Below are 24,302 nucleotides of genomic sequence, written 5' to 3'. Positions count from 1 at the left end.
AGAACATATAAAAGGCTGTGCTGTGGAATAATCACCATTACTTTATCCCGGTGTAAAATGATCATTTGGATTTCAAGAAGCCCTACCTACTGATTGTGAAATTGCACACTTAGTTGTACTTATGAGTCTATGCCATTGACAGAAACATCAAAATTTGCTATAAAGCACATGGGATGAAGAAAGTTCCCAGTGTTACTTTTGCAAAATTTCCTCCAGCTGATTCTATTCCCCATCTCATGTTGGCTTTAGGAAGTCAGAGTATTTCCCCTCTACTCAAGAAAACATATGATTAATAGGAAATTACTCTACATGCCAAGTAGAGTGAATGTTGGCCAATTCTTCACAATTTCTCTCTCCTGCACTATTTCCAACTCACTGCTTGTAAAACCTATATCTGTTATTACCAGAAATGCCCATTATGTCATATTACTCTGTGAATGAAACTGACATCCACCCAATCAGAAAATAAATCATTTTGCCATTTTACATAGTCATATCAATCTTTTATATTGAACTCAGCATATTTGCATTATGGGTAGCTTATGCTGTTTATCCATTACAGCATCATTTTGGTTTGATGAACTGTAAGTGAGATCCAGCAATATAAACAGTCATACTTGAAGGCACCTTCAAAAATTTTAACCTTTTGGGCCTGTGAGAAGCCAATTCTATTGCCCATTTCAACAGTACTTCCAGCTATGTCGGCAATCTTGGGATTTTTAAAACAACTTTGTTTTGTTTTAATTTTTTAACTAGATGGATTTCAGCATAAATTAAAGACCCTCAGATTTCAAATAAGTTTTCTTACTTGACAGCTTCCACCCACCACATTCCAATCCAATTTAAGAGCATTTTTCATGTAAAAGTTGTCCCAAATGCCCTGAAATCTCTGGAGAGGGATTCATGTCCACCATTAAAAATTTAGGGGAATGTAAATTATGCAAGATACCAGGTGTGTTCTTGCTTACATATGAAGCACAATATTTTGAAAATTTTCATTTTTACAGTCACCTTATCAATCCTTACCTACAGATGGCTTAGCAGTAAAAGACTCTGGAGTAATCCCAAATTCAGCTATTGTTACATGAGCAAAATCAATAGGTTTCCTCATTAATTTCTCTGATGTTCCACAATTAGGTTTTACATCTGCTTCACCTTTGTTTGGTGTCAGATAGCTAGCCTCACCCAAAAATGTAGGTCTGCCTTCTGAAAAAGGACTTTGCAGTTTGTTTGATGTCAAAAAGGACAAGGAAGGTTCAGGTAAGTTTCCTTTTTGTTTAACAGAAAGGCTTTCATAAACTGCCAGTTTACTATCATCCTTACTCTTCTGATATAATTTTCTCCCTACGTATTTGTTGCATTTCACTCTGGGTTTCTGCACATTTGTGGGGTTCCTGCCATTTAAATTTTCCATTTCTGAAACCTTTGTGCTTTTTGATTCATCCATTCTGACAATCTTGTCTTTTGGAACAGGCATAGAAGAAATATCTCCGTCTTCTTCAATAATTCCTTTCCCATTTTCTTTGACATCAGCAACAGTATTTATAATTTGTCTAGATTGTCTGCGCATAGTCAGTACTGTATTCTGAGCTTCCAAAAAAATATGATCAGTCTTGTTGTTCTCTTGTAATCACAGCTCTGTCATTAAGAACATGTTTATGTTTTTTTGTAAAAGCAACAGCCACAACATGCAGACGCTGTAAAGCTGTTAGAAGATGCAGTCGTCCTTCCTATGGAGGGAAGGAAGTATGAAATGTTAGCTCTGAAGTTTACTGTAAATATCAGATATTATATGCACAATATTCTGAAGTATGTGGATATCTGTATTAAACACACACAAAAAACTATGCTAATGCAACATTAGGATGGAGATTTCCAAATCACCAAAGTCAGAAAATTCAAGCCTCCCCCCGCCCCTGCACATCTATTTTAAATCTTGCCCCTTATCCAACAGGTTTTTGTGTTAATACTACACAGTGATAATTTTCATGTGCAGTAGAGTTTTGGTTTATATATAAATCACTACTTAGATTTTTTTTTGAGACTTTGAAATCTCGAGTAACTGATCTTCCACTTAGTTTTGTCACATTGAAATAAACGTTAGATTTAAGTATGTAGAACTATAGATATGATCGCACTGGAGCTCTAAAGCTTAATTTGTGGCACTTATCGCACACTGAATACTAGATGCATTTATTTCAATGCAAGATTGAGAGTTAAAGGTCTTCTCCCACACATACACAATTAAGCATTCAAACATACGCTTGGCCAAAATTTTCAAATAGTGAACGTCTAAAAAGTTATCCTCTTAAATCTATGTTTTGGCACCTAACTAAAATGGACTGATTTTACAGAAGTGCTGAGCACCCACAACTCCCACTGACTTCAAGATCTATTGGGAACTCAGCCAGTCATTCATTGTAAAAGGGCTGCATTACTAAAACTTGCACTTTTATTACAACTTGCCCAGTCTAGAATCCAATGATCTTTTGGCAGATATTGACAACGCCACACGAACAAGAACGTACTAGCTGGTACTCACTTTCTTAAGGGAAATCTCCTCCCTCTGAGATAATGTTCATCTAAAGCATAACAGGACAAATCAGTTTGTTTATTTAAACAAAAAGAAAACATTTTAACACCCAAAGTAGGGCAATAAGATAGTGTCACGTTAAACAGAACAAAAAAAAAAATAAGCCACCCAAAATTAAGCCCAGTATCGCACAAGTCTTGCGCAATAGCATCACAACAATGCTTAAATAAGCTGTCACAATGTGACAAAATATTATTACACAAACATTCCAAAGTAACTAATGCTACAGCTTTTGATTATCAAAGCAGCCCTTCCCGTTTGAAAAGCTGAAGACTGCTTTGGTAGATGGCATAAGTAATGTGGGGAAAGGCAGAGATTGCCAAGTATTAAGAGTAGGTTGTTCCTTTAAAAAAATAACAGGTGCTTTTAAAGAAAAGAGCCTGCTGTACCATGCTGTGCACCTGTCAAGCAAAACCAAACACACAATCCAGTCCTTCCTTCCACATACCTACTTCTAATTGTTTTATTGTTCCCTTCTTGTGCCAACATCTGAAGTTAGATTGGATGCTTTTGGGGGTACAGGAGGTGTCCGGCATACAACTGGGCAACATAAAGAAACGAAAGGAGATGGGTAGAAAAGAGGAACGTTTGTTGGATGGGTACGCTCAAAGATTCACACCGGCTGGTGCACGTTCCTCCCCCCACCCAAAGGAGGTGCAGGCACCACAAAAAGAAAGGCAAGTAGACTGCACATGTCCTCAATAGTGTCACTGGATTGTGTAGCAACAGCTGACAAAGAGGTCCTGCAAAGGGGTGGGGGTGGGGGAAGGAGACTGCTCCCAGAGGGGCCGCGGAGAAGAGCCCCAGTGCCCAAGGGTCTATCAAGCAATTCCCCCCACATATAGATCCTGTTGTTCCCATGGACATTTTTTCAATTTCTACAATACCCCATCCCACTCTCTCAGATCCCCCATCCCCCTTCCCTCTCTCATATCCGCCTCCTCCCCCAGCACCCCTTCCATATCCCTCCTCCCCCAGCACCCCTTCCATATCCCTCCTCCCCGAAGCACCCCTCCCTCTCTCATCCCTCCTCCCCACCTCTCCCCCTCTCATATCCTCTGCACCCCTCCCTCTCATATCCCTCCTCCCCACCTCTCCCCCCGTACCCCTCCCTCTCATCCCTGCTCCCCACCTCTCCCATCCCTGCTCCCCCAGCACCCCTCCCCCTCTCATCCCTCCTCCCCACCTCTCCCCCCTCTCATATCCCCCACACCCCTCCCTCTCTCATATCCCCCCTCCCCACCCCGTACCCCTCCCTCTCTCATCCCTGCTCCCCACCTCTCCCATCCCTCCTCCCCCAGCACCCCTCCCCCTCTCATCCCTCCTCCCCACCTCTCCCCCCTCTCATATCCCCCACACCCCTCCCTCTCTCATATCCCTCCTCCCCACCCCGTACCCCTCCCTCATCCCTCCTCCCCCAGCACCCCTCCCCCTCTCATCCCTCCTCCCCACCTCTCCCCCCTCTCATATCCCCCGCACCCCTCCCTCTCTCATATTCCTCCTCCCCACCTCTCCCCCCATACCCCTCCCTCTCTCATCCCTGCTCCCCACCTCTCCCATCCCTCCTCCCCCCGCACCCCTCCCCCTCTCATCCCTCCTCCCCACCTCTCCCATCCCTCCTCCCCCCGCACCCCTCCCCCTCTCATCCCTCCTCCCCACCTCTCCCATCCCTCCTCCCCCCGCACCCCTCCCCCTCTCATCCCTCCTCCCCACCTCTCCCCCCTCTCATATCCCCCGCACCCCTCCCTCTCTCATATCCCCCCTCCCCACCCCGTACCCCTCCCCCTCTCATCCCTCCTCCCCACCTCTCCCATCCCTCCTCCCCCCGCACCCCTCCCCCTCTCATCCCTCCTCCCCACCTCTCCCATCCCTCCTCCCCCCGCACCCCTCCCCCTCTCATCCCTCCTCCCCACCTCTCCCCCCTCTCATATCCCCCGCACCCCTCCCTCTCTCATATTCCTCCTCCCCACCTCTCCCCCCGCACCCCTCCCCCTCTCATCCCTCCTCCCCACCTCTCCCATCCCTCCTCCCCCCGCACCCCTCCCCCTCTCATCCCTCCTCCCCACCTCTCCCCCCTCTCATATCCCCCGCACCCCTCCCTCTCTCATATCCCTCCTCCCCACCCCGTACCCCTCCCTCATCCCTCCTCCCCCAGCACCCCTCCCCCTCTCATCCCTCCTCCTCACCTCTCTTCCCAGCACCCCTCCCTCTCTCATATCCCTCCTCCCCCAGCACCCCTCCCTCTCTCATATCCCTCCTCCCCACCTCTCCCCCTGTACCCCTCCCTCATCCCTGCTCCCCACCTCTCCCGTCCCTCCTCCCCCCAGCACCTCTCCCTCTCTCATCCCCCCTCCCCACCTCTCCCATATCCCCCCTCTCATATCCCCTCCAGCACCCCTCCCCCTCTCACAGCCCCCCACCTCACACACAACGGTTCCCGAATCCAGGACGACCCGACCGAGAGGAAAACTACGGCTGACGGGCTGGACCCGCCTCTTCATTCAAACTCATTGCAAGGCCTGCACCGTGCGTATCCCTCCGCATGGTCATCCCGCGCCGAGAGCCGCATCAACCTGGGCACATGCCCTCCAGACCAGTGGGGTGGCAGGAAGAAGGCCACCTCCGGCAGGCTTAGGGGCTCAGATAGTCCTAGAAAGCCTCTGCGAGGACCAGGACTATTTTCCCTGCAGTGAGTCCCGGCAGCGCGCAGGAAACATAGCATCGACGCGATTGGATGGCGCACTAGTTTTGAAATACGGCCCATCAAACGGCTGGTCCATCCCCACGTGACACAGGGGCCAATTACTCCCTGGCCAATCAGAAGTCTAGGGAGTAATTGGCCCCCCCTCCTCATGCAAATATTTCTCATGCTGTTTGGCCGTCACGAGTAACGCCCTGCACTTCTCAAGCCCCCTCGCTCTTAGAGCTCTGATTGGCCAAAACCCAGACCCCGCCCCCCCCAGGGCAGAACGTTCCCCCCGTCAATCCTCCCTGTCTAACCTCCACACCTGCACGGAAATACGCCCCGCCCTTGCCTGCCTCCCATTGGGCAGGAGGAGTGGGAGCGGGTCTCTGATTGGGGACCGGCGATGTCAGTCAGAGGTGCTGGCTTCCGGGTTTGGCGGCGACGGACCGTGGCCTCGGGAGCGCTGGTAGCATGAGGCGGGTCACCCTGTTCGTCAATGGCACCCCCAAGAACGGGAAGGTGAGCGGGGGCCTGGCGAAGGGGGGAGGGCCTCTGAGGTGAAGTGGGTGGGGCCGGGGGGAGGGGGAAGGAGTATGAAGGGTACCGGAGGGGGGAGTATGAAGGGTACTGGAGGGGGGGAGTATGAAGGGGGTGGGGAGTATGAAGGGTACTGGAGGGGGGAGTATGAAGGGGGTGGGGAGTATGAAGGGTACTGGAGGGGGGTATGAAGGGTACTGGAGGGGGGGAGTATGAAGGGGGTGGGGAGTATGAAGGGTACTGGAGAGGGGAGTATGAAGGGGGTGGGGAGTATGAAGGGTACTGGAGGGGGGAGTATGAAGAGTATTTGAGGGGGGAGTATGAAGGGTACTGGAGAGGGGAGTATGAAGGGGGTGGGGAGTATGAAGGGTACTGGAGGGGGGGAGTATGAAGAGTATATGAGGGGAGTATGAAGGGTACTGGAGAGGGGAGTATGGAGGGGGGGAGTATGAAGAGTATTTGAGGGGGGAGTATGAAGGGTACTGGAGAGGGGAGTATGAAGGGGATGGGGAGTATGAAGGGTACTGGAGGGGGGGAGTATGAAGGGTACTGGAGGGGGGGAGTATGAAGGGTACTGGAGGGGGGGAGTATGAAGGGGGGGAGTATGAAGGGTACTGGAGGGGGGAGTATGAAGGGTATTTGAGGGGGGGGAGTATGAAGGGGGTATGAAAGGTACTGGAGGGGGGAATATGAAGATTATGGGGGGGAGTATGAAGGGTATTTGGGGGAGTGGGGTATGAAGGGTTGGGGGGTGAAGGACAGAGGAGCTCTCAAGGGTAGCGGGGCTAGGAGGGGAAATAGGGAGGGGATGCCACTGGTGCCCGGTGCATATGTGAACTCTGTGGTTGTATGTATTTTTTTTTGTGGATGTGAATTTTTGCCAGTACAAATGACTCACTGTGAGGTTTGCCAGCCCTCTGGGATTGTCCTGGAGTCTCCAAGAATTAAAGATTAATCTTTTAATTTAAGATGATGTCACGTGATGAAGTATCCAGGAATTTGTGCAACAAACGTTGGCAACCCTCCTCACAGTGTAAATCAGTGTGCATGGGTTGTGGGTGCTCTTGCAGGCATCATATTAATTTAGCTGGGGTAGTGGGTAGGTGTTGTAAATCTTACTGGTGCAATGTAAATACCAGTACATGATGCATCTTTCTCTGGTGCAATGTTAGTAACAGGATGGATAAAAATCAGGATTTTTTTTTTAAATTTCAATTTGATTTTGTTTTACTTCAAATTATGTGTTTCTTTTCAAAAAGATATACCTGTTTAAAGTGAAATCTGAATTTAATACAAAACATAAGACCTAAATTTATTATAATCTCTTAAAACATTTAAATAATAAGTATGTATCATGAATCCATGAGCCTCTATCAAAAACTTAGAGTTAGTCTGCATTTCTATATAAAAGAGAGAGTCGAGGGAGAACCATGTGACTTTTGAGGTCAGACTTTATAGGTGTGGCATAGTAGGTTAGCCTAAGTAATTTAGGAGACTGTCTGATTTTCAAAATACTTTGGTATGTAGGAACTTAAGCAGCACTCTCTTTCACTTAAGCATATTTGAAAACTTTCCCAGACTGACCTGAAATCATCAGTTTAATTCACTGACTACAGTTAATCTCTGTTTATTTAGTCATTTAGTTGTAAATATGAAACATTTTTTGATGAGGTTTATATATCCCAAACATTTAAGGTTATTTTGTTTAATAAAAACAAATTGTAAAAACACAAACTGTTTTGTGTGTTTGTTTAAATTCCGGTTACCATCCTAATACAGCTTGACACAAGTAATGAGCAAAAATTTAACCATCAAGTAAATAAGCAATATATCATTCATCATTTTCTAATATACTAAAAATGTACAATTAATAATAATCTGAAAATATACTATATAATTCCTCAAATAAATGTACATAGTTATAATGTATCCTCTGAGTTAGCAAAAAGATGTGCCAGTTTTAGTGTAAAGGCTCTATTTAGATGTAAATAACTGTGAAAACATGAGCTCAGTCAACGGGAGGGCTGTGTTTTTAGAAAATAACTGAAGTACAAATGGAAAAGTTGATTAAAATCGATTATTTAAATTGAGGCATTCCACTTCGTGATTTAAATCAGTCCACCCTAAGTACCATGGTTACTGATGGTGTGGGCCGGGTTTTCAAATCTGTCTATAAAGGTGGATTTTTTTCTAGCACAGCAGTGGGTATGCACAAATTTTGTGTGAATGACTTAAGTCCTCCTAGCGTGTTTGTAGCTGTTGAGGTGGGGGAAAAAATACTGCAGGGTTGTGTGGATAGACATGTTGCAATAAATCTACAGACCTATATCTTGGTACTCATGTTTGAAAAATTTCCCTCAGTCTCCCACTGTTGTCTGATTGTAATACTAGTATATAAATGTAGTAATGTCTGGCCCTGCACAGATGTTATAACCAAAACAAAAAGAAAAGGAGTACTTGTGGCACCGTAGAGATTAACAAATTTATTTGAGCATAAGCTTTTGTGAGTTACAGCTCACTCCATCGAGTGCAAGTGAGCTGTAGCTCACGAAAGCTTATGCTCAAAAAAATATGTTCGTCTCTAAGGTGCCACAAGTACTCCTTTTCTTTTTGCAAATACAGACTAACACGGCTGTTACTCTGAAACATAACCAAAACAGCAATTAAACCTCTTAAGATAATATATAAACTTAATAGTGTCTGTGTATGAATCATATTTACATGGAGGGAATTGTTCTGTGAATATTCTACTATACGCACAAGGGAATGACCTTCAACCTCTGGTGAAACCTCTCATTGTTACGGGTCTTCTGTGCCTTGCAAAATTAGACCCTTAATTTTCTTCTCCCGATCTCCAATACGTGATCCCTCTTTCCTTCCCTCCCTCAAACAAGGAAGTTCAAGTTTTTTAAGTTTTGTTTAATAATTTTTATCGTGTTAAGAATACGATGTTACACTATTAAAATTAAGAAATGAATGACTTATTTATAGGGATGCTAAAATTTCGGTGCACCTTGTTAAGGATCTATTACCATGTTTTTGTTATGTGTAATAAACTTCAGCCTCATCTGCAGCAATTCCTTTTCATGGCTTGGAAACTGAATTATCCTTTCATTCCCGAGAGTGTGTCCCTCTAGGATAGGTTTGGGACATGCAGGCAGGGCAGGATGGGGGAGCTTTGCATTGCTGTCCATCCTATTCCTGTTCTATGGGTAGAATATACGAATTCAGTATCTGGGGCTAGCATCTTTCAAGAACATCTGTATTTGCCAGATTTTCTACTGATCCTCTCTGTTATGGCCTAGTCCTACTTCCACTGAAGTTCATGGAAATGGGATTGAGCTCATTAAGAGTGAGCATATGTCAAGTATTCACTAACTCTTTTTTTTTTTTTGGGGGGGGGGGGGGGTTCAAAGAGACTAGGAATTCCTTGCTTGAGTCATGGTTCCATGTGGTTAAAGTCACATTCACATTGTCATTGTTAATGCAGGTCCTGCTCTTTTCCTTCTAGTTTGCAGTGACAGGCCTGTAAATTAAAGTCTGCCGGCTGCTTATGGTTCTGTTTTTATAAATCGCCATCTAAGGCTGGATTGGCCTTCAGCCCAACATTTAATGTAATATTGGTTTAATGTGAGTAATTCCCTCTATCGGGGGGGATATGCATGCACTTCCAATAATGGTCTTTTCCATCTCCAACTACCGTGATATATCTACACTTTCAGTTATCTGCTGCTAACAAGTGATATTAAACTTCACTCACTATCTGAGGCTTCTGAAATAATCTTTGAAGGAGGAGAGAGGCTCAGTTCTCTAGGCTTAGCCAGCATACAAATCTTAAAGAAGAAATGACCAGCTGTCAGGTATTCATAAAATCTGTTCCACCTTGTATTTAGCTATGATACTCTAAGTACTTTTCTAAGATCTGAAGAAGAGCTGTGTGTACGCTCGAAAGCTTGTCTCTTTCACCAACAGAAGTTGTTCCAATAAAATATATTACCTCACATGCCTGGTCTCGCTAGGCCTTACTAAACATAGCTCCTTTTCCCACTCTGCCTTAGATCTATATCTCATGAGTTATTTAACTGGAATGACAGAACTGACTTAGTTTTCACTGCTGCAATGGAAAGCAATGTTAGAGAGCCCTGGAACAGAACAAATGAGCAATATTTATTTTTCAACAAAATAATCAGTATATAAAAACACTTGCTTTATTGGTGGTCTGTTCATTGCTTCCTGCCACTTCACCAAATTCAGTCCTGGTGTAACCAGGTGTACGTCATTTGATTTCAGTGGCGTTAAGCTCACTTACATCAGGCTTAGTTTGGCCCATCATCCCCTCCTTGAAACCCTTAGTTGACTTAGTTCCCTGTGAGCAGCAGGATGCTTGGCAGCACCAGTTCTGTGGGAAAGGTTATTAAATTGCTGCTTTCTTAGCCAAGGCCAGTAGGGCTGTATAAATTGACCAGTACGGAGACATTGCAGCAAGAAGTGCTTCTACAATACTAGGTTTCAGAGTAACAGCCGTGTTAGTCTGTATTCGCAAAAAGAAAAGGAGTACTTGTGGCACCTTAAAGACTAACCAATTTATTTGAGCATAAGCATTCGTGAGCTACAGCTCACTTCATCGGATGCATACTGTGGAAAGTTTAGAAGATCTTATTATATACACACAAAGCATGAAAAAAATACCTCCTCCCACCCCACTCTCCTGCTGGTAATAGCTTATCTAAAGTGATCACTCTCCTTACAATGTGTATGATAATCAAGTTGGGCCATTTCCAGCACAAATCCAGGCTGCCACCAGTTGTCACGGAGTGTGGGGGAGTCCAGGCCCTGCACCCCTCTTCCTGGGATTCACTGAGACTCTCAGCCAGCCAGTAAAACAGAAGATTTATTGGACAACAGGAACACAGTCCAAAACAGAGCTTGTGGGTACACCCAGGACCCCTCAGTCAAGTCCTTCTGGGGGAGCAGGGAGCTTAGACCCCAGCCCTGGGGTTCCCTGTGTTCCTCCACCCAGCCCCAAACTGAAAACTAAACCCACCCAGCAGGTTCCCTGCTGCAGTCTCCGTCCACATGCCTGGCAGAGGTGTCACCTCCCCCTCCTGGCTCAGGTGACAGGCTCTCAGGTCTCCCATCCCCAGGGCACATTCCCAGGTCAGCACTCCCCACTCCCTGCTGAGTCACATCGTCACATCTCTTCCCCCTTCGAGACTGAACTGAGCGGGGTGACTGTGACCAGTGACCTGGGGAAGTTCGGGGTCCCCTCTCCGGGACAGCGCATCCGCTATCAGGTTGGCACTTCCCTTCACGTGGACCACGTCCATGTCGTAATCCTGCAGGAGCAGGCTCCACCTCAGGAGTTTGGCGTTGGCTCCTTTCATCTGGTGCAGCCAGGTCAGGGGAGAGTGGTCGGTGTACACGGTGAAGTGTCGCCCGAAGAGATAGGGTTCTAGTTTCTTGAGGGCCCACACCATGGCCAGGCACTCCTTCTCGATGGCCGCGTAGTGTTGCTCCCGGGGTAGCAACTTCTTGCTCAGGTACACGATGGGGTGTCTCTCCCCCTTTTCGTCCTCCTGCATTAACACCGCCCCCAGTCCCGTGTAGGAGGCGTCGGTGAACACCACAAAGGGCTTGTCAAAGTCTGGGTTTGCCAGAACTGGGCCACTGACCAGAGCCTCCTTCAGCGCCCGGAAAGCCTCCTGGCACTGCTCGGTCCAGACGACCTTGTCTGGCTTCTCCTTCTTGCATAGCTCAGTGATGGGGGTGGTTATGGCGCTAAAGTGGGGCACAAATCTTCGGTAGTATCCTGCCATCCCAGTAAAGGCTTGGACCTGCTTTTTGGTGTGGGGAGCGGGCCAGTCTCTGATCACCTCCACCTTGGCTGGTTCCGGCTTTAGGTGGCGGCTCCCCTCCCGATGGCCTAGGTAAGATACTTCAGCCATCCCCACCTTGCACTTCTCCGCTTTTACAGTCAGCCCAGCCCCCTGGAGTCGGTCCAGCACTTGTCTAGCCTGGGACACGTGGTCCTCCCAGGTCTGGCTAAAGATACAGATGTCATCAATATACGCCACGGCAAAACTCTCCATCCCCCTCAGGAGCTGGTCCACCAGGCGCTGGAAGGTGGCCGGTGCTCCCTTGAGGCCGAAAGGCAGGGTCAGGAACTCATAGAGCCCCAGAGGGGTGATAAAGGCCGCTTTCAGCCGGGCATCTGCATCCAGCGGCACTTGCCAGTAGCCCTTTGTAAGGTCCATGGTGGTAAGGTACCGAGCTCCTCCCAGCTTGTCTAGGAGCTCGTCCGGCCTGGGATGGGGTAGGCATCAGATACAGTGATGGCATTGAGTTTCCAATAGTCCACACAGAACTGGACACACATCCTTTTTGGGGACCAGCACCACCGGCGAGGCCCAAGGGCTGGCCGATGGCTGGATCACCCCCAAAGCCAGCATGTCCCGGACCTCTCTTTCCAGGTCCTGAGCAGTTTTCACTGTGACTCGGAAGGGGGAGCATCTTATCGGCGGGTGCGACCCTGTCTGCACCCGGTGGACAGTCAGATTAGTGCATCCAGGCTGGTTGGAAAACAGCTGTCGGTACGGATGCAGCACCCCCTAACCTCAGCTTGCTGGGCTGGGGTTAGCTGATCCGAGAGGGGAATTGTTTCCAGGGGGGAACCAGCTCTGGTCCCAGGGAATAGATCTACTAAAGGGTCATCTCCCTGCTCCTCCCACTGTCCACATACGGCCAACACCACATTCCCCCTGGCATAATATGGCTTCATCATATTCACATGGTACACCCGGCGGTGGTGCGCCCGGTTTGACAGCTCCACCACATAGTTTACCTCATTGAGCTGCTTGATAACCTTGAAAGGGCCCTCCCAGGCGGCCTGTAGTTTGTTCTTTCTCACAGGGATGAGACCCATCACCTGATCCCCGGTGGCGTAGGCGCGGGCCCGCGCCGTGCAGTCATACCAGACCTTCTGCTTCCTCTGGGCTCTGCCCCCTGGATTTGTGCTGGAAATGGCCCAACTTGATTATCATACACATTGTAAGGAGAGTGATCACTTTAGATAAGCTATTACCAGCAGGAGAGTGGGGTGGGAGGAGGTATTTTTTTCATGCTTTGTGTGTATATAATAAGATCTTCTAAACTTTCCACAGTATGCATCCGATGAAGTGAGCTGTAGCTCACGAAAGCTTATGCTCAAATAAATTGGTTAGTCTTTAAGGTGCCACAAGTACTCCTTTTCTTTCTACAATACTGTGCATCTAATATTGTTTCAGCAGCTATCTTCTTATCTTTTCCATTTATGCATATAAAAGCCATAGTCTTGTAAATGTCACCATTTGTTTCCTTTTCTGCTTTCTTGAAACTTCATTTATTGTCCGCCCTCCACCCTTCCCTCTCGCAAACACACCTGCACATTTCTTTTGTCCTTCACCGTATTTTTAGATTTTTATTAGGGTGAGTTTTTTTGGTCTCAGTCCATTGAGGATCAATTATATAGTAGATTTCCCCTCACCCTCCTCACTTTTTGACAGCTCTTTCCGTTCCCTTTTTTTCTCATCCTAACAAAAATTGGCAGTGTGGTGATTAGGAAGAGGCACTGAAACCATAAATAATGCATTGGGTTGGAACTAGTTAAGTTTGTTCTGACGCACAACGACATTGGTGCTTATCTTGTACCTTGAGCAGTACTGAGTTCTCCCGGTCTGCATTTTGTGGAGATTCTGACTTCAGGGACCTTCTCAAGGCCCTGATCTCATTAAACACCTGACATTTCAAGTGACTGGCAAAGGGGAGAGGGACAAATAGAATGGAAAAGAAATCCACAGCCATTACAGCATTTTAATGCTCCAATGTTTTTTTGAGTAAATGCCATTAAGAGGTTTGATTCTGTTTCTGCTATTGCAATCTGTTGCTAGGGTTGGTTATGATAGCACCTCCAGTCTTAACACTTGACAGATGGGAACAATTGGATCACTGTGGTTTCTGCTAGGTTTTACACATATGTTACATCTGCCAAAGCATGAAGGCATGGAGTGACCTGTGGTCTCCATGGGACATGCTTATTACAGATGAATGACCACAGGCTACACTATTCAATTCCATACACTGCCTTTGGATCATGGGCTGATACTTGGCAATGCCTGGTAATTTTAAAATAATCAGTGTCCATGTTGTGACACTTATCAACAAACTAGTTCCTCTTTTGGTACAAAAAATAGAGGTCTGTTCAATGATAGAGCATAGTGCCAGTTTGCTTAAGAGTTGTGCTATTTTTGAGAGCTTAGTAACATTATTTCCTGTCCACAGATTCTTATTTTTGTTTTCACACATTGTGTAATTAACCTCTTGAACTTGCTGCTACAAGATACTGTTGAGACCAAGAGCTTAGGGTTCAAGAAAGGCTGCACATTTATGTGGACAATGAGAAGATCTAAAATTAAGTTAGATGTATATTTTTATTTGGGATATTAACCCTCAAGATTCAGGCCACAAATCAATCACTTAGTGATGGGGGTCAGGAAATGCTTGTGGGTTGGTTTATTGAACTTTCCTCTTGAGCATCTAGTACTGGCTACTTTCAGAATGGCCTGATCTGGTATGACACTTCTTATGTTCCTAATTGTAAACACTTTGATGCCCTGGAGACTTTTTCCCCCCTTCTCTATTTGTTCTTGGGGACTTGCTGTGTGTTTTGTTTTAAAGACATTTTGCAGCAATTTCATGAGCAGTAGAATAGAGGGAGAAGTAGAGAGATTTAAAATAAGAGGCTTAAGTCCTACTAGATAGAATAGGTTTCTAATCATCATTGTGCATTCAATAAAACATGTTTTTAAAAAATCCTTTAACGCCCAAGGTATTTCTTAGTTATTATAAAGACACAACCAAAACAAACTTTACAACTGTTTCAGCTCATTAGAGGGGGCCATTAGATTGTGACGTGGGGGCTTGTTGTTTTCCCCCCTTCATATTAAGTGTAGATAATGTGTGTTCTTCTTTTAAAAACGGTAGTTTAAATATCCAGAAAAAATATCCACAAACGGTATCTGCAGCACTAAATTACCTGTCTTCTGTTTCTAGGTGGTGGCTGTTTATGGGACATTATCAGATTTGCTGTCTGTGGCTAGTAATAAGCTTGGAATAAAAGCGACCAGTGTGTACAATGGGAAAGGTGGACTCATTGATGATATTGCATTGATCAGGTAATGTTTGTCCAAACAGAAGCTAACTTAATTGAGACTAATACTAATATGCTGTTCTATGAAAATATATGAAGAAAGTGCTATAGAGGCCATTTGAAAAGCAGTTTGTATAGATACTGGTTAGAAAACTTAGGGCTGTCCTCCTGGATCTTCAATAACTCGACTTTAATAACCTGGCTCTAACAGTGGTCAATACCTGGTGCTTTAGAGGAAAGCAAATCCCATCACAAGTGCCCCTGATCAGTTATGGAATGCTGCATGACTGTGTGGATTCCATCCTGAACCTTGTTTTAAGTCATTTTATGCCCTGAAGCAAGAGAGAGTTAACATTTTTTCCCCTTTAACATTCTCCTATCTTATGTTTTAATTTGCCAAAACAGAAATGCTATGATATCCTAGCCAAAGTGTGTTTTGTTTTGTTTTGTTTTTTAAATTTTGAGGAGAATTAAACTGCTTGTATCAACTGGATGTCATAACATTTAATACCTATCTGAATTGTTGTACAGAAATGTGTATACTAAAGGGATTACCAATGCACGGAGTACGTATGTGGCTTAATCCTTCAGCCCTTCTACCTGTGAATTACATGTGTGAGGGTTGGAGGATTGGACATTTAAGACGGCAAGACTATATGTACTTCAGACAAGAGAGAACAGGTACTATACATTTCACAGGAGATACAACTAATGAACTGAACTAAACTTGCTAAGTAACAGAGCGCTTGATTCTTGCCTGGCTTACATTGGTGTAAATTGGGAGTATCTCCATTGAAATTGTGTTACACTCATAAAATCAATGGGAGATCAGAATTGGATGCTAACGTTCTAAGTAAATGATAATCAATTTCCATTGCCTCAAACTGATTGGGAAAGGGTTAACCCTGGATTAATGACTTTTTATACAAAGTACACAATTATTTTTTTTCCTTTTTTTCCCTAGGGATGATGATGTTTTGTTCGTTTGCGAAGGGGAGCCATTCATTGGTAGGTGTGTGGGGTGGGTGGGGGGGTTGACTAATGTTTTGACTTACGAAGAAAGATTTGAAGTAAATGTAAAATATATATGAAATTCTTTTCACCAGTGTGCAAACAGTTTTCAGAAGAGGTATCTTATAATGTGGGGTTATTCAGAAATATACTTGACTAAAGATCACTTTGTACATTTCATCAATGTAGATCCTCAGACAGACGTAAAATTTCACGAAGAACTAACAGGGTCGCACACGGATTGGTTAACACTAAATGTTGGAGGCCGATACTTTACAACTACACGGTGGGAATATAACTATTTAATTTTTGTTTTCAAAGAACTTTATAGACTTACTTCCGTGAGTCAACCACTGTATGTTCACTTGGTGAGTCTTCAGAGGACAAATAAAAAAACATTGAAAAAAAATCACTTATTTAGGAGAAAATCTTTCTGGGCAGTTATCTTATTGTTCACTATTACTGATTTAGAACAGTTTTCAGATAGTATTAAAAACTTGCTGGAAAATTGTATTTGGAATCTTCTCTACTTTTTAATCAATCAAATAAGCTCTCTCCTTTTGAGATGTCTTATGAGAGTAAATTTGACCTAATACGCTATACATGTTATGAAAATAAGTCTCGGACAGCATTGTAATTTAGAGATCTGTCTCTTACTCTCATCACTTTCATAACTGTAGGTACAGGAAATTCTTGATTTGTTGCAATGTACCTCTTGAGCTAGACAAGCTAAAGATAAATTGAATTTGCTTTATTTTCCAGGAGCACTTTAGTTAATAAAGAACCTGACAGTATGCTGGCCCATATGTTTAAAGATAAAGGTTGGTATTTTGAAATAGACTTCTTCCTTAAAGTTAGTAAAAGCACTGTTACTTTTTTTTTAAAGATACCCTTTCCTTATGAGTATATGTTAGAGTACCAAAACAGAACTTAAAATGCTTTACTTTTCACCTGTTGTGCTTAAAGTTTGTATGACATCTTGAAAATGTAATTTACGACTGGTAATACTTGTGAATGCTTTTAGTTGCATCTCACTCTTATTTGACCATTGTTTCAATTAATGCAATCAATGTGCTAACACTGTTCAAGAGACAAAAATACAGTCCATGCTCCAGTAAAACTAAAACAGTCCAGTTCTGCTCCGATTTATGTTGATTCACCTGCTGGTTCTTATGCTGTAACATGAATTGTGTTTTGGATTTACAATTGCCACTTCTTGTTGTTGTTGTTTTTTTTTTCTTTTCATTCTCTTCCAGACTGTGTCCCTTCAAGTCAATCTTTTATTTAGCTCATTACAATCTGTTGCTTTGAGTGGTGTGGCAGTAGTAATCTGAATATGAAAAGTTATCACTGTATCAAATTTAATACACTGCATATTTTTTGTGTGTGGAAACAGATGTCTGGGGGAATAAGCAGGATCGCAGGGGAGCGTTCCTAATTGATCGCAGCCCAGAGTACTTTGAACCAATTCTGAACTATTTGCGTCATGGGCAGCTCATTGTAAATGATGGCGTTAATTTGCTAGGTATGTATTTTCTGTGTGACATCCCTAAAATTTATTCCTCATCAAAGGTTAAACTCTGTCCCTCCGTACATCCACTGGCGTCAATAAGAGTTGTGTATGTATATCTGAGGGTTTGTAGATGTTTTTAAAACTTTGGTCCATTTGTTATTGATTAAGTTTAATTCTGTGATTTACAGTTGAATGAAAATAATATATTGGTACCGATTCAGCTTGAGGGTTGTCAGGATTCTTGCCATGCCCTAACCTATTACTATAATTCTGGGTTTAATTCCTTAACCCTCATGTACTCCAGATCTTCTACACTGCTTGTATTTGAAACACACCGTCACTAAATTGGTGGATAATTTTTCCTTTAATCTGTGGATAAGGTCTCCTTTCCTCCACCCTAATTGCATCTAATTAATGTATATGGTTGACAGTTGTATTATGTACTTCTTGTGAACTGTTTAAATTCAACAAGAGATGGTTTTTGTCTTCCTGAGAGTTAAAAGATGAATTGCGGGGTGCGGGAATAGAATTTATGCACTTGCAATCCTGGGGACAGATCTTGCACATCTTGGGAGGTTTTAAACTTCCTCATATCCCAGCGAAGGAGGGAGTTTGGCATCATGCAGGAAGGGGCCCTTATTTTCTAAATAGCGAAGAAATTTTTTTTTCTTTTGTTAGGTGTTTTGGAAGAAGCCAGATTTTTTGGTATTGATTCGTTGATTGAACATCTGGAAGTAGCTATTAAGGTAACTTTTCTATTTTATTTGACTGTACGCCTTGGGGTTTTGTGTTTTGTTTTTTTTTAAATCAATTTTAGCTCTCGCTTCTATAAATATTATTAGTTTTAAACTGTTTGATGCAACTCTCTTGCAGAATTCTCAGCCAGCTGAGGATCATTCTCCTATATCCCGGAAGGAATTTGTCCGATTTCTGCTGGCAACCCCAACTAAGTCTGAACTGCGCTGTCAGGTATAATACAAACGTTGCTTTGAACTATAGTACTAGAGTCCAACAGCAAAATGCCCTACATCTCATGTGACAATTAGTGATGTGAAGTCCAAGCCATGTGTGGGTTTTTTTCCTTTTTTCCCTTTTAATTCCTTTTAAATGTGAGACAGGAGGTCTTGATTCAAAGATATGGCTAATCCAGAACCAATCATGCAGGGGGAAAAAAAGCCCCTCTGTTTTGCTTTTTGTCTTCTATTATTTTAGGTTGAAGATTTCATGTAGCAGCCATTCACTGAATTAATCAGTTCCCTATTCAAATGCAAAATGAACTAACATAACTGAGGACAATGTGTGAGGTTTTGCATTTACATTTCATTCGCTCTCATATGGAGCAGAAGGTGTTCTTGCGTATATTTTTCTTTGATTTAAGGGACTGAGAACACTGTGTAATGTTGTAAGCTCCTTGCGTAAATTCACCTGTCTGAGAACATATTTGTTAAGATCTGGATTTAAGTAGAATACAAAATGAAGGTAAGCGTCTAATGTTTTATCTTACATGCACAAGAAAAAAATGTGTGGGGATGGAATAGAATTATAAAGTCTTTCAAGCAGATTGTAATGGTAAGTGTCTAGGGCTTCAGTGTGTTGTAAATAAAAACAAATAATTTTATTTGTAAAGCTCCTCACATAATCTAATGTTCCAATACCTGTCTGATGAAAATAATGTTCATATCTTAGAAATGGGGAAACTGAGTCAAAGGTTGTGTCCGAGGTCACAGATGTGGAGGGTGTTAGAGCTGGGGTTAGAACACTGAAGCTTCTGACTCGGTTTTGTGCTTAGACCACTGGACTAAACCTCATCTTCTACTTCTATTTGTTTTTTTTTTTAGGGTCTAAATTTCAGTGGTGCAGATCTCTCTCGGTTAGATCTTCGATACATAAACTTCAAGATGGCTAACTTAAGCCGCTGCAACCTAGCCCATGCGAACCTTTGCTGTGCAAATCTTGAACGAGCTGACCTCTCTGGATCAGTGCTTGATGTGAGAATTGTGTCTTCGGAAAGCCTACGCTGTTCAGTGTTACGTAATTTAGAAGAGCAATATTGGGAACAAATACAAAGTAGCTACATTTGTTTTAAAAACCTTTGCAAACTCTTGAGTGTATAGATCACTTTACAAGTCTTATTGAAAACGTTTGATTACACAAAGACTTGATCTGACAGGTTTATAGTTCATCCCAAAGTTTTAATTTCCTTCCCTCCTCAGATCAGTTTCTATGGAAGCATAGGTCTAAAGTAAATACAGATTTTGGTTTTGAGCTTGCATTGGGTCTCTTGAAGAGCTGCTGTGGGTTATTGCACTACTCCCCATTCTGGGAGGTTGGCAGGGGAACAGTGTTATAAGATTTCACTCCTCCTCCTTAGATGGCACTATATGCTGTGCTATAATGGGTTTCAGTGCCTTATTATAAGGCTATGTCTACGCTACCATAGAATATCAGGGTTGGAAGGGCCCTCAGGAGATCATCTAGTCCAATCCCCTGCTCAAAGCAGGGCCAATCCTCACTTACGTCGGTATAACTTATGCCGCTCAGGAGTGCGAATAAGTCACCCCCCGAGTGACATAAGTTCCACCAACCTAAGCACCAGCGTGGACAGTGTTATCTCAGCGGGAGGGCTGCTACTGCCGCTTGTTGGGGGTGGATTAATTAAGTCGATGGGAGAGCTCTCTCCCATCGACTTAGAGCAGTTACACTAGAGAACTTACAGTGGGCAGCTGCAAGCTCTGGTGTAGCCGTAGCCTAAGATAAATGATACGATCTGACAAGCTGTTCTTACCTTTTGGTCTCTGCAGTTCTCTGAGCTGTGTGTAGAATCTTACTGATAGCATGTACCTCTTTCTTTGCCAGTGTGCAAACCTACAAGGTGTAAAGATGCTCTGTTCCAATGCAGAAGGGGCATCGCTGAAAGGATGTAATTTTGAAGATCCCTCTGGCCTTAAAGCTAACCTGGAAGGTAACAAAAATAGTCTCTCTCTCTGGTATCCACTTGCTTTGGGAGTCATACAGACTAAAAGTGCAAGCGTTGCTGTGACTTATGTTAAATGGTACATGGCAGAGTGTCAAACTTAATTTGTGGAATCAATATATTTGAGAGGAGGCTTTGTCTTGTGAATTGAGAGCGTGTTACTGGAAAGCAGGAGCTCTTGAGTTCTAGTCTTGTTTCTGCCATTGCTTGCATTGAGTTTGGGCAAGTCCCAAAAGCCGCACGATTACCCTAGCTTTGTGCAGGGGTTGGCTGTGTGAATTTCACCCTTGAGTGTTCTTTTTGTAGACCGATTGTTTGTGTATTTTAGGTGCTAACCTGAAAGGTGTTGACATGGAAGGAAGTCAGATGACAGGAATTAATCTAAGAGTTGCAACTTTGAAAAATGCAAAGCTAAAAAACTGTAACCTCAGAGGAGCAACTCTGGCAGGAACTGACTTAGAAGTGAGTAATGTTTTTGTTTCATACACAGTAACTTGTTGAACTAAACTTCCAATAGAATTATTAGACTTCAGCATCTACAGAGGTCTTAACAAGGTTAATTCCTTTCAGCTGGGTTATCTATTAAATGGAAAGCAAGGATATTTTAAACTGGGAGCAATGAAGAGGCACTGATTTTAAGTATAGCAGCTGTCAATTTTCTAGTATTTGTCCTTTTATTGCCCCACATTGCCCATATCTCAGTCTGTCAGTACTTTTGCTCTTGCTTCACGCTTGCCCCAGGGGCTGAGGAATAAAGACTTCAAACCTTAGTTTTTTCAGCTTGCCAAAAATCTTTTTGGCCTTTCTTCCAAAGTGACACACGGATCTGAATGTGCATGGAGATTTTATTACACTTCACTTTAAGTGCTAGATCATGCACTCATTGAAGACAGGTGGAGCTTTGCTGTTGACTTTACTGGAGAGAATCATGCCACATTCAGCAGGGTAGCATGGGGAAGCCTGCCTTGCTGTTCGAGTTCATGCAATATGCTTTAAGTGTCTATATTGTAGAAAAATTACTTTTCTCTTAATTGGTATGTTCACAAGCCCTATAAAGCTGTTATGATAGAGGAAATTGCTGATATGCCCTTCAGTTATGTCTGTTGGCATGGCAACAATTCTTACCTTTCTATCAGCTTTGTTCAGTGTGGTTCGAATGCTAGTTTGAGATGAGGTGTTTATATTGTATCTTATCAAATTCCTTCACTAAAAATAAATTTGACTGTAGCTGCTTGTGGTAAGTAACCAAAGTCTCAATCTCAAATAGTTTACCAGGAGTAGCTAATTTAGGGTAATATTATAGTGTCCAACTAATTCTAGCTTGCTCTAACTACCATTCTACAGAAGCTGGGTGTACTTTTATATTAGCTTAGACTATCACAGAGTGCTTTCTTTGTACGCTTAACCTGAGAGGCTTTTCTTTTATATCCTTTAGAATTGTGACTTATCGGGTTGTGATCTACAAGAAGCTAACTTGAGAGGCTCTAACGTAAAAGGAGCTATCTTTGAAGAGATGCTGACGCCTTTACACATGTCTCAGAGTGTCAGATAGGGCTTGGCACAGTTGACTGGAAGAATACTTGCTGAAGAGGAAGAAATGAAAAACACTTATTGTGACTTCTTTCTTCACCCATTCCCTTTATAATCTAGACATACCATTTATTAGACAATAATTTATACCCTTCGTAGTGCCTAAGGAAACACCTCTGATCACTTTTTGGGGGAGGGGGCTTTTATGTAATACGTGTAAGAATAGACATTGTTGCTATTTTTTGAATGGAGATGGGAAAGTGGGCTAGTTTTAGAACCAGAAGTGTTACTTTTTTTAACTAGACTTGTTTTAGCATCACCTCATTTTGGAATGCATTTTTTAGGATTTTAATTTATAAAAGCACAATATATGCAACTATATTTATTACATTTGTATCTGCAATATAAATATATGAAATGTCAGTCATCTATAGTAGCAGAAATGTTCAGGTTTACAATTAGTATTAGTATATCCACAGTTAGTTTCTTTATTCATGCACAGCATACTAGATGATGAATGTGGTGGGGACAGAGTTCCCAAAACACTTCTTTCAGGTACTTTCTTTTGGGTGGGGGGAACAGCATTTAACTAAGTCATCACAGGTAACACTGCCTAGTTGTAGCTTGAATTTAGGTATGCAATGGCTCCACCAACTTCGGAAATATACAGTGGAAGCATCTTTGCAACTATATCTTCACTAGAAAATCTTCATGCACAGCGGAGCTTTGTTATAATTAGAACTTAAAGGAGCATGTTCCAAGACCCACACTACTTATTTAGTCCTTTCGATGTCAGTGTGGAGTGCTGACAAGTGAAAATCTCTAGCTTGTACGTGTCCCTTCTAGCACCAAACCTAAGTGCATGTTTTTTGGGTTGTTTTTTTTAAAACAGGAAATTAAGTGTGGGTTAGGAAGAGGAAGAGAGTTTATTCCTCCAGCAAAGTGGACACAGGGACTGATGCCCAGCCTCTCTCTCCATGGTCGCTGCTGCTGTGTATGGAATGGCAGCTGTTCCCCCTGAACGCATGCTATGCAAGCATTCTGTTCACTGAAACCATGGATAGCACAGACCTTCCCCAATGCTCTATGTTGGGCCAATTCAGAGAAATGATTTAGTTGGGGATTGGCCCTGCTTTGAGCAGGGGCTTGGACTAGATGACCTCCTGAGGTCCCTTCCAACCCTGATAGTCTGTGAAACCATGGGAGCCACTTCCCTGGTCCAAAATTCCTCTCCTTTACCCCTCGCTACCTGTTAGTGGACAGGGAACCATGGACTTTCTGCAGTGCAGAAAGCCTTATGGGATCTCCGTCCAGCAATGAATTTCACTCAATAAGCTGTTTCCACTGTAACACCAATTGAGAACCTCTCCTATGTGTCTGTGATTATTCTGTACATGAACAAGCACAGACGTTTTATACCAAAAAATACCTGGGTGCATCAAGAATACTTACCTCACTAACTTAAAATAGGTCAAAATCAAAGGAAATACCAATCTTACTGGAAGATAGGAAGAAATGTTGCATGATGTTAAATTTGCAGAGCTTGCCCTTGTTAACCGTGATCTAAATTGTCACAGCTACTTCAGTGGGTCGCTTTTTTAGCTGCAGAAGTGCCGATCTCCTGCCTTCTGTACAAGGAAGGTGGTGTGGTCTTAATAGTTATAGCAAAACCATTTATTTTCCTAGGAAAGATCAGCTCCCCAAAAGTACGTGACTGGGGGGAATGGGGCTGTATTGGTTTTGACTCGATCATGTCACGTGACCTTCTTGGGTTCAAGGTCGCATAGCCAATTGGAGCAGAATTGGGATTCATCAGGCTCTTAGGCCTTTTGCCTTATTGGACAACACTTATCTTCATGGCAAAAAGTTGCATTATAAATATAGGGTCATTTTCCTTAACAGGAAGGTAATGTACATGCATTGAAGGAAGAATGGAGTGTAGGGCTGGAGAAACGTACGTACTTAAATGAATTATTTTTGTCATATTTGTAGCTGGCAGAAGTAGAATACTGTATGGGAGAAATCTATTTTCATAATCAGTGCGTATAAATTATATTTAAACTTTCACTGATAGTCACTTGAATACTCATAGCATAAGGCATTGTTCACTTGCAGACAAGTTTAAGGTACCTCTTTTGCTATGACAAGGCTGCAGGAATAGCCAAAAATGGCCTGTTCTGAAAATGCAGGTTCTAGCCTGATGTAAACTGGCTGCATCAATAAATAGTATAAAATACTTATAAGGAGTCTTGTTTTTTTAATTGAGTAAAGGTT

At 43.2% G+C, this 24,302-nt stretch overlaps 2 protein-coding genes across 7 annotated transcripts in view; one reads left to right on the top strand and one right to left on the bottom strand.

Moving 5' to 3' along the window:
• CDCA2 (cell division cycle associated 2) overlaps nt 1-5,283 on the bottom strand; it is a 30,213-nt gene extending 24,930 nt beyond the window's left edge. For 2 of the 6 annotated variants that reach the window (XM_073324926.2, XM_073324925.2), the window contains exons 1-4: nt 5,014-5,283; nt 3,042-3,133; nt 2,543-2,582; nt 1,027-1,730 (exon numbers count right to left, since the gene is read on the bottom strand). In XM_073324926.2, coding sequence (XP_073181027.2) covers nt 1,027-1,570 — 544 coding nt within the window. In that variant the 5' untranslated portion in view covers nt 1,571-1,730; nt 2,543-2,582; nt 3,042-3,133; nt 5,014-5,283. Of the gene's footprint in view, nt 1-1,026; nt 1,731-2,542; nt 2,583-3,041; nt 3,441-5,013 lie in introns of those variants that run through there. The other 4 variants (XM_073324928.2, XM_073324931.2, XM_073324929.2 and 1 more) reach the window with 4 other exon arrangements.
• A 389-nt stretch (nt 5,284-5,672) lies between these two features.
• Nucleotides 5,673-24,264, top strand: KCTD9 (potassium channel tetramerization domain containing 9). The gene is made up of 12 exons (XM_073325324.2): nt 5,673-5,798; nt 14,904-15,025; nt 15,965-16,008; nt 16,201-16,297; nt 16,774-16,832; nt 17,408-17,536; nt 18,203-18,270; nt 18,398-18,493; nt 19,363-19,512; nt 20,381-20,486; nt 20,827-20,960; nt 21,934-24,264. The coding sequence occupies exons 1-12, from the start codon at nt 5,751-5,753 to the stop codon at nt 22,048-22,050; spliced, it is 1,170 nt and encodes a 389-aa protein (XP_073181425.1). The 5' UTR covers nt 5,673-5,750; the 3' UTR covers nt 22,051-24,264.
• The last annotated feature ends 38 nt before the right edge of the window (nt 24,265-24,302 follow it).

Source organism: Lepidochelys kempii, chromosome 26, assembly GCF_965140285.1.
Source record: "Lepidochelys kempii isolate rLepKem1 chromosome 26, rLepKem1.hap1, whole genome shotgun sequence".
NCBI lineage: Eukaryota > Metazoa > Chordata > Testudines > Cheloniidae > Lepidochelys > Lepidochelys kempii.
Note: the sequence above shows the minus strand (reverse complement) of the source record. Positions and strands in the feature narration are given on the sequence as shown.